Raw genomic sequence first — 14,523 nt, forward strand, 5'->3', positions numbered from 1 at the left:
TTCTAGAAACTGTTTCATCTTTTCCTACCTTGTCCTGTCTACAGTAATTGTTGAGGAGTTCAGTGTCATTTCTGAACACTGGTTGATGTTGCTGCTGAATAATAATAATAATAATAATAATTATTATTATTATTGTGCAGTCTTCTAGCACCTACAGAGTATCTCAACAGGCATGATAGAGCTGCACAATATATTCACTGGGTAATCTGCAAAAACCTGGATTTGCCCCATGAAAAAAACTGGTGGGAACACAAACCACCTTCAGTGCTTGAAAATGACCACATCTCACTCCTCTGGAACTTCCCCATTCAAACTGACAGAAAGATAGATGCAAATAGGCCAGACATCATATTGAAAGACTTCAACAAAGAACATGCCTCCTCATTGATATGACTGTCCCAATCGATATAAACGTATCTGTCAAGACCTACCAAAAACTGAGCAAATATAAAGATCTTGAAATAGAAATCAGCAAAATGTGGAAGCTGAAGACTAAAACAATACCTGTTGTCATAGGTGCCCTGAGAATGATAGCGAAAGGGGCTGATCGCTACCTAACTCAGATACCAGAAACCCCAAAATGGCAGAAATCCAAAAGATAGTGCTCATGGAACTGCTCATATCCTATGCAAAATACTCTCTATGTAATCCTAAGGTTTAAAACAAACTTACTTTTTTTTTTTTTGACATTCACTAGTACAACACTAAATACAAAATCAAATATATGGCACACTAGGCATAACAACATCACGAACTTCCAACCTGTTGTCTCTTGAGGTCTCTGGGTGAGACTTGGAGCCAACTTGTACAAATATAAAGCAAAAGTCAAATATAGAATAATAATAATAATGATGATAATGAAAATAATAAATGTACAAATATAACAAGTACAAAACTCCCAATAGGAGGAGGTGCTTTGAAAGGTTACTCTTGGAAAAACCTATAAAAACCATGGGTACCTGATCAAACGGGACAAGAGCCCCTTCTCCTTTTATATTACTTTTTACAGGTATAATCTGAGAATAGACCCATCCATACTGGCCATTCTTCTAACATTCACCCACCTTTCAACAAATTTGCTACAAGACAACACCTCAATAATAAGTTTAAGGTCAAACAATGGACAAGCAAATCTGTGGTATTGAACAGAATATTTGCTGTAATAATAATATAATAATAATAATAATTATTATTATTATTGTGCAGTCTTCTAGCACCTACAGAGTATCTCAACAGGCATGATAGAGCTGCACAATATATTCACTGGGTAATCTGCAAAAACCTGGATTTGCCCCATGAAAAAAACTGGTGGGAACACAAACCACCTTCAGTGCTTGAAAATGACCACATCTCACTCCTCTGGAACTTCCCCATTCAAACTGACAGAAAGATAGATGCAAATAGGCCAGACATCATATTGAAAGACTTCAGACAAAGAACATGCCTCCTCATTGATATGACTGTCCCAATCGATATAAACGTATCTGTCAAGACCTACCAAAAACTGAGCAAATATAAAGATCTTGAAATAGAAATCAGCAAAATGTGGAAGCTGAAGACTAAAACAATACCTGTTGTCATAGGTGCCCTGAGAATGATAGCGAAAGGGGCTGATCGCTACCTAACTCAGATACCAAGAAACCCCAAAATGGCAGAAATCCAAAAGATAGTGCTCATGGGAACTGCTCATATCCTATGCAAAATACTCTCTATGTAATCCTAAGGTTTAAAACAAACTTACTTTTTTTTTTTTTGACATTCACTAGTACAACACTAAATACAAAATCAAATATATGGCACACTAGGCATAACAACATCACGAACTTCCAACCTGTTGTCTCTTGAGGTCTCTGGGTGAGACTTGGAGCCAACTTGTACAAATATAAAGCAAAAGTCAAATATAGAATAATAATAATAATGATGATAATGAAAATAATAAATGTACAAATATAACAAGTACAAAACTCCCAATAGGAGGAGGTGCTTTGAAAGGTTACTCTTGGAAAAACCTATAAAAACCATGGGTACCTGATCAAACGGGACAAGAGCCCCTTCTCCTTTTATATTACTTTTTACAGGTATAATCTGAGAATAGGTCCATCCATACTGGCCATTCTTCCAACATTCACCCACCTTTCAACAAATTTGCTACAAGACAACACCTCAATAATAAGTTTAAGGTCAAACAATGGACAAGCAAATCTGTGGTATTGAACAGAATATTTGCTGTAATAATAATAATAATAATAATAATAATAATAATGCCCTGATGCAGTACAAGACAGTGGTTCTCATGGCTTCTGATCTTAGCTGATTGGAAGTGTTATCATGTACATTGTTTTGCCTTGGTATAAAAGATGGGCTACAGCAAATATTCTGCTCAATACCACAGATTTGCTTGTCAGTTGTTTGACCTTAACCAGTTGAGCATGTCCCTTAGTGGCTGACGATATGTGTATCTCTGATCATGAGCAGAAGTAGTGGGGGAGCATCATAGCCATGTGTTGAGAGGAATTCTTGGAGGTTTGGATAATTCACCTTTGGAAACATGGGTGTTTTGTTCAACATCCTTAAACAACCCTCATTCAGGGACCTTTTGAGCAGGATGGGCTACTTGACCAGAAGAAAATTCTAACTGGGTCCCACCTGCAAGGTCATGTGCTGTTTACCTTGATATGAGATCACCATGTCACACACATATGGTTGTGATGCATGTGCCTGGTGTACCCTTATCAGACGGGTAGTCATGATGGGCTTCGTATATTTTACCCCAGTGTCACTTTGATGGCATGCACTGCTCTCTCACTCAATAATAATAATAATAATAATAATGATAATGAAAATAATAAATGCCCTGATAACAAAGAAAATATAACAAGTACAAAACTCCCAATAGGAGGAGGTGCTTTGAAAGGTTACTCGTGAAAAAACCCATAAAAGCCATGGATACCTGATCAAATGGGGCAAGAGCCCCTTCTCCTTTTATATTACTTTTTACAGGTATAATCTGAGAATAGGTCCATCCATACTGGCCATTCTTCCAACATTCACCCACCTTTCAACAAATTTGCTACAAGACAACACCTCAATAATAAGTTTAAGGTCAAACAATGGACAAGCAAATCTGTGGTATTGAACAGAATATTTGCTGTAATAATAATAATAATAATGCCCTGATGCAGTACCAGGCAGTGGTTCTCATGGTTTCTGATCTTAACTGATTGGAAGTGTTATCATGTACATTGTTTTGCCTTGGTATAAAAGATGGGCTACAGCAAATATTCTGCTCAATACCACAGATTTGCTTGTCAGTTGTTTGACCGTAACCAGTTGAGCATGTCCCTTAGTGGCTGACGATATGTGTATCTCTGATCATGAGCAGAAGTAGTGGGGGAGCATCATGGCCATGTGTTGAGAGGAATTCTTGGAGGTTTGGATAATTCACCTTTGGAAACATGGGTGGTTCGTTCAACATCCTTAAACAATCCTTGTTATTTTCGATGTTATTATTACTGGCAGTATAGCTCGGGTTTGTTTTTTAGTTGCACTTAAAACGGCAGACTTTGATGTTGCGTTAACAAAATTTTGACAAAGTTTCAATATTTTTTGAAAAGTAAATATTTTGCATTATGTAGCTTGTTATTCTCTTTAGGTGAACATTTTTCTGGTTGAAATACACCGAAAAATGACGACACAGCAATGAAAAAATCGTAAAAAATAGGGATTTTCATAGAAAAGAAGCACCTTTTTGATGTAAATAATTTTTGGTGTTAACATGGTCCGATTTGAATTTTTTTACCTTCTACAGAATGAAGAGCAAGCCTTCTTCTATCATACTCTCAATTTTGGTCAACTTGCGCTGCAGGGTCTCAGAGGAGATAGTGTTAGTTGTGATGCATGTGCCTGGTGTACCCTTATCAGACGGGTAGTTATGATGTGTACACTGGGCTTCGTATATTTTACCCCATGTCACTTTGATGGCATGAACTGCTCTCTCACTCAATAATAATAATAATGATAATAATAATAATTGTTTCCTGCTTGTTCTTTTGCAGATACTGCTGACCATATTCTCAGTTTCTTTCTGGCCGTCTTCCAAGGTTTGCGGGTACAAATGGGTGTGAACTTCACCGAAGGAATCATCCAGACGTTTATGGGTTTATTTACGAGGTGAGTAACTTTCACGTTTTTCTGGGTTTTTTTTTCTCCAGCGTTGCCAGAGCGGCTAACTGGCTTTCGTGCCGGTGGCACGTAAAAGGCACCATTCGAGCGTGATCATTACCAGCGTCGCATTACTGGCACCTGTGCCGGTGGCATGTATAAAAAGATTCAAGCGAGGTCGTTGCCAGTACCGCCTGACTGGCCCTCGTGCCAGTGGCATGTAAAAGCACTCACTACACTCTCAGAGTGGTTGGCATTAGGAAGGGCATCCACCTGTAGAAACACTGCCAGATCAGACTGGAGCTTGGTGCAGCCATCTAGTTCACCAGTCTTCAGTCAAATCATCCAACCCATGCCAGCATGGAAAACGGACGTTAAACGATGATGATGGTGGTGTAATGCATAAACTTTACATTTGACAGAATTATCTTTTGATGGGGGATTTTTCAGATTTTTTTTTTCACAGTACCCTTCAAAATAATCTGGAGTATCTCTTTAACAGTAAAAAAAAATTTTTTGGAAAATGTTTTTCTCCTACCCCCTCTCCACTACTGTCCATCTTCCCCTCTCCGGACTGATTTCAGTCGATTTTTTTGGAAGAGTAAAAATTTTGCATTATGTAGCTTGTTATTCTCTTTAAGTGAACATTTTTCTGATTGAAATACACTGAAAAATGGCAACAAAGCAGTAAAAAAAATCGTAAAAAATAGGGATTTTCATAGAAAAAAAGCACCTTTTTGATGTAAATAATTTTTGGTGTTAACATGGTCCAATTTGAATTTTTTCTTCTACGGAATGAAGAGCAAGCCTTTTTCTATCATACTCTCAATTTTGGTCAACTTGCACTGCAGGGTCTCGGAGGAGATAGTGTGAGTTGAAGGCTACCAAACCTGCCACACAGACAACTTCAGCTTTATATGTATAGATTATTATTATTATTATTGAAGGCGGCGAGCTGGCAGAAACGTTAGGACGCGGGGCGAAATGCGTAGCCGTATTTCGTCTGCCATTACGCTCTGGGTTCAAATTCCGCCGAGGTCGACTTTGCCTTTCATCCTTTCGGGGTCGATTAAATAAGTACCAGTTACGCACTGGGGTCGATATAATCGACTTAATCCGTTTGTCTGTCCTTGTTTGTCCCTTCTGTGTTTAGCCCCTTGTGGGTAGTAAAGAAATGTATTATTATCATTATTTTTGAGGTCACTGCTTGGAATTGAACTCGGAATCTTGGAGGTAGTAGCCAGCGCTCTTAACCACTACGCCATGTGCCCTTGGGCATAAATATACAACTCTTAAATATTGAACTGAAAAAATGTGTGATTAAAGGGAGATTTGGCTGTTGTTTCTAGCATATCCACTGATCACCTTCCTCATTTAAATTTTGTGAATTTCTGCAATTTTCAGGGAGCAGCTGACGGAGAACATATTACACGAAAACTCTGCAGGATGCCGAGTTGTGGAAAAGTGAGTAGATCTGTTTTTGTGTCAGTCTGTTTCTGAAGCATGAGTAGGTTGTATATGTATGTCTTTTGTCTCTCAGTCATAGGACTGTGGCCATGCTAGAGCATTGCCTTGAATGGTTTTAGCTGAACAATACCCCAGTATTTTTTTATTTTCCAAGCCTCTTGCTTATTATTTTTATGTTCCTTCTCAAGCCATGCCAGGCTCATAGGGGCTGGTTTCAGTGGCGTAGAAATTCCCCACCTGGACGGGACGCCAGTCCATCGCAGGATTACTCATTTTTGCCAGCTGAGTGGACTGAGTGAAATGAAGTGTTTCGCTCAAGAACACAACGTGTCGCCTGGTCCAGGAATCGAAACCACAATCTTACGATCATGACACTGACACCCTAACCACTAACCCACACGCCTCCACAAGTTTTCCTTCTCAAGTCATGCCAGGCTCATAAGGGCCGATTTCCTGGTTTCAGTGGTGTAGAAATTCCCCACCTGGACCGGACGCCGGTCTGTTGCAGCGTTACTCATTTTTGCCAGCTGAGTGGACTGGAGCAACGTGAAATGAAGTGTTTTGCTCAAGAACACAACGCGTCGCCTGGTCCAGGAATCGAAACCACAATCTTACAATCATGATGCTGACACCCTAACCACTAAGCCATGTGGCTCCACCTTGCTTATTATATTTGTGCCTTATTGCCAAACTGCTAAGTTACAGGGACATTAGAGATAGGTAGCACAAAGTTGGAATTTCTCTCTGTTGATGGGGATTTTTCAGATTTTTTTCTTTTTCATGGTACTTTTGGAAATGATCTGAAGCATCTTTTTTAAGAAACAATATTCTTTTTTTATGGAGATGTACTTGCATAGCAAGTGACTTGATCTGAGATCGTGTTCTGAAACAAAAACAATTGCAGCATGGAAGATACTTGTAAGCCATTCAAGAATACACAAACCCATTAGTTTCACATCAACATTTAATTTTCAAAAATAGAAATAACACATTTCTAAATATCTCAGAGAGACTTATGCAGTAGTGGTACGATAAAGTAGTTGTATGCTGTCAACTTAATGTGACAGTCCCATGAAGGGAATCATATTACTGCTGACAGGAAACGGTGCTGCTTCCTAGGGCTAAAAAGCAGTAGTATGATTCCCTTCATGGGACTGTCACATTAAGTTGACAGCATACAACTACTTTATTTAATTTTCATTTATATCAAAATATTTTTGTCACTTTGAAACCATGACCTGTTCACTGACAAAACCGTGGCCTGTTCACTGGTAAAACTGTGACCTGTTCACTGACAAAACTGCAACCTGCTCACTGGCAAAACCGTGGCCTGTTCAGCGACAAAACTTTGAAAAATGCTTCCCTGTGTCTTCCTGTATCTGGACTGATTTCGGTTGATTTTGTGGACACTATGCACAATGAATATTTTGTGGGGCATTATGCACTTAAAAACTATAGAAGAAGCCTTTTAGGTAAAAAGAAAAATAATAAAAAAAAGTAAATATTTTCAAACAAAAAGGTGTGTGATTAAAGAGATATTTGGCTGTTGTTTCTAGCATATCCTATGATCACCTCTCTCCTTTCTTTCTCACTCTGACAAGTATCGTTTTTTTTATAATCTTCTCCTCAGTAATAGGATAAACTCATTTATACTATTAAGATACTTTTTTGAAAATTTGATTTTATCAACCTTAACCCTTTCGTTACTATATTTCTGACCAAAATACACCAAAATACACTCCTCATGAGTTTCAATTAAAATAATCATGAATCTAGGCTTGTTTCATTAAACAACTGTAACTTCTTTACTTATCAACATATTAATGTGATATTTGGAACATAATTAAACCTTTGGCAAGCATATTAGTACTGAAATATAAAGCCTTTGTTTCAAATAATTTAAAAACTAATGAAAAATTTAGTTATTATAACTGTCATTATTAAGATGGTATTTAAGGCAGCGAACTGGCAGAAGTGTTAGCATACAGGACAAAATGCTTAGCGGCATTTCTTCTGCCGTTACATTCTGAGTTCAAATTCCACCGAGGTCAACTTTGTTTTTCGTCATTTTGGGGTCGATAAATTAAGTACCAGTGAAATGCTGGGGCCAAAAATTTCAAGGCCTTGTGCCTTCAGTAGAAATTATTATTAAGCTGGTGTTTGGAACATGAAATTTTCAAGGATGTTTTTAATTTAGATCACTTTAACCCTTTTGTTACCATATTTCTTTTGAAATACACTTGACTTTGTTTCACTTAATTTTAGAGAATAATGGAGAATTTAATAAAATAACTGCCATTTTTAGGCTGGTGTTTGGATCATAAACCAACATGAAATTTTTGATGGAAGGTTTCAACTTGGATTACTTTAATCCATTAGCATTCATATTAATCTGTTAAAAGTAACGCTTATTTGTGTCTTAAGGTTTAATTAGACATTAATTATGAAATTCTCATCGGTCTTTCTGTCCACAGATTTCTTCGTATTCTAGAGTTGATTGTACAAGAACCCGGATCTGCCTTTAAAGCCTTCCTGCCCAGCATCATATCAGTGTGCATGGATCAGATCTACCCGGTGGTGGCTCAGGTAAGAAAGACTATCTCACCCATCATTATCCCTCGTATGTGTTGTATGTGTTAGTGGTTAGGTTGTTACACTCGTGATCGTATGATTGCAGTTTCGATTCTTGAACCGGGTGATAATTCGCTCATAAACACACACATCGCCCGGTCTGAGATTCAAACCCGTGATCACTTGACCGCAAGTCCGCTGCTCTAACCACTAGGCCATGTGCATACACATACATAAACATTCACATACACAACACACAAACATAAACCTGTACAGAAACACACAAATGCATAGACATATGTATCTCTCCATATCTCACATCTGTCATCTCCCTCTATTTCAGCGTCCTTCCCCTGACATCAAAGCAATGCTGTACAAATTATTATTTGAGTTTTTCCTCAACAACTGGCGTTACTATTTCAAGGGTAGCCTGTTATCCACCCTCAACAACCAGAATAGTGAGATGATGGAGAACAGTGCACAGTTTATTGCCATTATGCAGGTAAGATGTGCTGCTGGACATTAGATGCAGCAGTGTTTTTTATCTTTTAATTTTTTCTACTTGTTTCAGTCATTGGTCTGGTCATGCTGGGGTCCTGCCTTGAAGGGTTTTAGTCGGACAAATCAACGCCAATACTTATCTTATATATACATCACTCTCTCTATATATATCATCATCATCATCATCATCATTTAGCGTCCGTTTTCCATGCTAGCATGGGTTGGACGGTTCTACTGGGGTCTGTGAAGCCAGAAGGCTTCATCAGGCCCAGTCAAATCTGGCAGTGTTTCTACAGCTGGATGCCCTTCCTAACGCCAACCACTCCGTGAGTGTAGTGGGTGCTTTTTACGTGCCACCCGCACAGGTGCCAGACAGAGCTGGCAAACGGCCACGAACGGATGGTGCTTTTTATGTGCCACCGGCACGAGGGCCAGGCGAGGCTGGCAACGGACACGAAACGGGGCAGTGCTGGCAACGGTCGCGAAACGGAAAGTTCTCTTACATGCCACTGGCACTGGTAACACATCTGCAATTTCCATTGATCGATTTCGATTCTGATCCTGTGGTATATATATATATCTTTATATATAAAACTAGTTGTGTGAGTGTCTGTCCCCTTCGATTTAGATTCCTAACTACTCCCACATTTTGCGGTGCAGTTTAACCAAAACCGGGTATCTTATAGTCGTGATTCATATCGAGCCCTTCTGGGTATTAGCGCGCGTCTACGATGAGTCTACGATTTAAAAAATAATTTACCATCTTTTATTCCATTTTAAGGCATTTCTTTTAAAGGGAAGTAACTCTCTAAAAATGTCTACGATCAATCAACGATTTAAAAAAAAATTTACCATAATTTTTTTTCCATTTTTAATGCATTTTTTTGCTATTTTTTGGCTATAACTCTCTAAAAATGCTGTATAGTTATTTCCCTTACAAACCCGAGCAACACCGGGTGATACTGCTAGTATATATATATATATATATATATATATTTAATCATGTCAAAGGGAAATGGAATTTAATTAAAATTAAAACATTCAATCAAAGTTTACATTTCCAGTAGTCTAACGTGCAAAAAAATTAGTCAAGAAGACTATATATTAGTCATACGATATAGTGTATATTTAAACACATAAGGAATCCACTTAGAGGGAATTCAGCATGCTAGAAAGAACAGCTAGGTTCTGTAAACCACAAAAATAACGGATAAAATTCAACAGGAATAAATTTGGAAATGAAAAACATTTACCATCTAGTACCCTGGACCAATTGGTTTCTGATCATCTTTTAGCGAGTCAAGGGGAACTCACAAGGTCTGATTTTCTTCAGCAAGGTCCAACCTAGGGTTAAACATATCCAACACAAGACAATATATGCATTGATTGGTTGAAATTACTGAAGTAGGCCTACTTTAATGTGAAATAACTTCGTAAATATAAGTTTTTCTCCAAAATGCAAAGAGTAAAAGATGTTTTATATGACACATTCTACCAGTGTCCGAAGTTTGAAAGTGTTTAGTTACAAAAAATTATTTTTTAAATCTGTAGGTCAAAAGGTAAAGATCCACTACTACTACTACTTATAGTAATAGTAGTATGTGTGAGGACCAGCATGTCAAAGAATGTTCTGTCATAGCACATGACCTCATACTACAACTACTACTACTACTACTCCTACTACCACCACCATCTATGTACAGTGGCAACCATCATTACCATTTCTATCACCATCCCTGATACTACCACCAACACTATCACTACTACTACTGCCATTGTCACCACTACAAACACCATCGTTAAAATCGCCACCATCACTATTGTCATCATTCTTACGGCTACTATCACCACCACCATCATGATGCTGATGGTAATCATCATAATGATGGTGGTGGTGGTGGTGGTTCTAAGGGTTGCCACCACCACCACCGTCACCATTTTACCATTCTTTGTAACCAATGTTCTTCCCTCTTGTATCTGTTGCTGCTCTCATTGCCAGGCCTTTGGTCAATCATTCCTCCAGCCAGATATTGCTCTGTTCCGACAGAACCTCGAATCTTTGGAAACGCTCAATACCAAATGGAAACTCTACCACAAGGTAAGAAGCACTATTGGAGTGCCGGGTTGGGTACCGGTGGGGCGGAAAATTGTAAAATAAAAGTAAGAGGATGAGTGCCTCATATTGAAAGGGTATATGGCCCCATAAGAAAAAATTGTAAGCGGCCAAGTGCTTCATTTCAAGGACAGGGGCTCATTTGAGGTAAGAGGCTTAGTACCTCATTGTAAGGACCTTGAGTCCAAAAGAAATATTGGTAAGAGGTTTATTGCCTCAAATTGTAAGTTCACAAAAGAACAATGTTTCAGAGAAGCAAAGATCGGCAGTGGGCATCTTTTGCCTCCTCCCATTAACTCGCACCATCCGAATCGTGGCCGAAACCAGTGCCGCCTCGACTGGCCTCCGTGCCGGTAGCACGTAAAATACACCAATCCGACCGTGGCCATTGCCAGCCTCGCCTGGCACCTGTGCAGGTGGCACGTAAAAAGCACCCACTACACTCACGGAGTGGTTGGCGTTAGGAAGGGCATCCAGCTGTAGAAACATTGCCAGATAAGACCGGAGCCTGGTGCAGCCTTCTGGCTTCCCAGATCCCCGGTCGAACCGTCCAACCCATGCTAGCATGAAGAATGGACATTAAACAAGGATGATGATGATGTTCATCATTCATCTCATCCCATTAATGTCTTTGTCCAGCCCGCAGCTTCTCCATCTGTGTACGGCTTTCATAGCCAATTTAATGAAATAAAGAAGCACATCTCTACATACATACAGGCTTGCATATATATATATATATATATATATTATATATATATATATATATAATATTAGGGAGTAAATCCAAACTTACAGGGAAAAATTAGATTTAGGATTAAATCCAATTTTACAGTATAAATATATATATTAAATTAGGGATGAAACCATTATTAGGCAATTTAAATTTTGAATTTTATATTTTATATATTTGTATATTATATTAATTAATTTATTTGTATGTTTTGGTTTATGTTTTTCACTGTTGATTTGCCTAATAGTGGTTTTATCTCTAATTTAATATATATATATATATATATATATATATATATATATATATATATATATATAAAATATATTTTGTATATTATATTAATTAATTTATTTCTATGTTTTGGTTTATGTTTTTCACTGTTTGATTTGCCTAATAGTGGTTTTATCTTTAATTTAATATATATATATATTATATATATATATATATATATATATATTATATAAAAGGGCTTAGTAAAATAAATTACTTTGCCACATACTGAACTCATTAGAAATAGTAGCTAAAAAAACTTTTTTAAAACTATTTCTAATACTTAAAGAAAATCTCTCTCATATAGTGTTTGCTCAATTCAACTCACGAAAGTATGGGCTAAAGACATTAAAAAATCAAATGCAAAGGTTATTTGAGAACGTACGTTTCAAGATTAGTCAACTCGACATTTCTATCATCAGCTCAGAACTCCTTGGTTTGGATTTGAAAACACTGAAAGTGGGAGCATACCCTTTCGGCTTCTTATCGCTTCTGAAGATCTGCTCGAAACTAACAGTGCCAGCAAACCCAAAATATGCAAGCGAAGAATTTCTGCTCTCCCCTTTCCACCAGCATGGGTTAAAATCAGTAAACACTATGCTTTTTCGGTAAAATCCGAAGCATTAAATAGAGAGAGATGAATTATAATTTCAACAATTTGTTGAAATTATATATATATATATATAAATAATAAATATTAGGGAATAAATCCAAATTTACAGGGAAAAAATCAGATTTAGGATTAAATCGATTTTATAGTAAAATATTATTCGAGACAAAACCACTATTTTGCAAAACAAACAAGGAAAGACTTAATCAATACATAAATTTTAATAAATATTTATTAAAATTTATGTATTGATTAAGTCTTTCCTTGTTTGTTTTGCAAAATAGTGGTTTTGTCTCGAATAATATTTTATATATATATATATATATATATATATATACATATCGTTGGAAGTGTTTTATTGTGTGTCCGATAATTTATTTGGTTTCTTCTTGACCACTTCTTCCCTGGTCAAACTGACATCTCCTGTGCTTGTGCCATGTAAAAAGCACGAAGTCTACTCTGCTGAGTGGTTGGCGTTTGGAAGGGCATCCAGCTGTAAAAAACCTGTCAAAGCAGTCACAGAAGTCTGGTGCAGGCTTCGGCCTGGCTGGCTCTTGTGGTACCATCTATTTCTTTACTACCCACAAGGGGCTAAACACAGAGGGGACAAGCAAGGACAGACAAAAGGATGAAAGGCAAAGTCAACCTCTGCGGAATTTGAACTCAGAACGCAGCAGCGGACGAAATACCACAAAGCATTTCGCCTGGCGTGCTAATGTTTCTGCCAGCTCACCACTTAGTGGTACCATCCGACCCATGCTAGCATGGAAGGCGGACGTTAAATGATGATGATGTGTGTACATGTGCTGGTGCCACAGAAAAAAGCACCCAGGACATTGTGTAAAATGGGTGGCTGGCATTAGGAAAGGCATCCAGCCATAGAAACCATGCCCAAGCAGATGGTAAAGCCTGCTATAGCTTTCTGTGTAACCAGCGCCTGCTAAACTGTCCAACCCATGCCAGCATGGAAAATGTGGCACGTAAAAAGCACCCACTACACTCACAGAATGGTTGGCGTTAGGAAGGGCATCCAGCTGTAGAAACTCTCCCAGATCAGATTGGAGCCTGGTGCAGCCTTTTGGCTTCTCAGATCCCCGGTCAAACCGTCCAACCCATGCTAGCATGGAGAACGGACGTTAAACGATGATGATGAATGATGATGGTATATCTCTTGCTTTTTCTCTCTGTCTTTAATTGTCTTTGTATTCTCTTCTCCATTTCCAGAAGGTATTCCGGGAAGCTTTGCTCTACCAATTCCTCAACGTGTTTATCCAGGTTCTACTACAGAAGTCCCACGACCTCCTGCAGGAAGAGATAGCCATCAGTGTGTACAACATGGCCTCTGTAGACTTCGATAACTTCTACACCCAGTTCTTGCCAAACTTTCTCAACGGCTGCGATGGGCTTGCGGCTGACCAGAGGACCGTGCTAGGACAGAATTTCAAAATGGATAAAGTAAGTTGAGTTGAATGGAGTGAGGTCCAACGAAAATTGAGGGCAATTTATCGATTGTTTTTAGCAGTGTAGAGGTTCCATTACTATCGTCACGACCATTATAATCATTGTTGCTACCATCACTATCATCAGCATTGTCATAACTATACTCTTTTACTCTTTTCAGTCATTTGACTGTAGCCATGCTGGAGCATCGCCTTTAGTCGAGCAAATCAACCCCAGGACTTATTCTTTGTAAGCCTAGTACTTATTCTATCGGTCTCTTTTGCTGAACCGCTAAGTTACTGGGATGTAAACACACCAGCATCGGTTGTCAAGCAATGGTTGAGGACAAACACAGACACACAAACACACACACATATATACATATACATATATACGATGGGCTTCTTTCGGTTTCTGTCTACCAAATCCACTCACAAGGCTTTGGTCAGCCCGAGGCTATAGTAGAAGACACTTGCCCAAGGTGCCACACAGACTGAACTCAGAACCATGTGGTTGGTAAACAAGCTACTTACCACACAGCCACTCCTGCACCTTAACAACCTTTGTTGTAACAACCACCATCACCATCGGTATTGCTATAGTAACCAGCATCATCACCACCAAAGCAACCATCTTAATTGCCACTACAACAACAACCAC

The 14,523-nt window shown here is 38.4% G+C and overlaps 1 protein-coding gene across 2 annotated transcripts in view; it reads left to right on the plus strand.

Annotated features, from left to right (window-relative positions):
- LOC115225286 (exportin-6-like) overlaps positions 1–14,523 on the plus strand; it is a 77,765-nt gene that overhangs the window by 60,486 nt on the left and 2,756 nt on the right. For both annotated transcript variants that reach the window (XM_029796224.2, XM_036514106.1), the window contains 6 exons: positions 4,056–4,170; positions 5,566–5,625; positions 8,103–8,214; positions 8,543–8,701; positions 10,700–10,798; positions 13,648–13,878. In XM_029796224.2, the coding sequence (XP_029652084.1) occupies positions 4,056–4,170; positions 5,566–5,625; positions 8,103–8,214; positions 8,543–8,701; positions 10,700–10,798; positions 13,648–13,878 (776 nt within the window). The remainder of the gene's footprint in view (positions 1–4,055; positions 4,171–5,565; positions 5,626–8,102; positions 8,215–8,542; positions 8,702–10,699; positions 10,799–13,647; positions 13,879–14,523) is intronic.

This window comes from Octopus sinensis, linkage group LG27 (genome assembly GCF_006345805.1).
Source record: "Octopus sinensis linkage group LG27, ASM634580v1, whole genome shotgun sequence".
NCBI classification, from domain to species: Eukaryota; Metazoa; Mollusca; class Cephalopoda; order Octopoda; family Octopodidae; genus Octopus; species Octopus sinensis.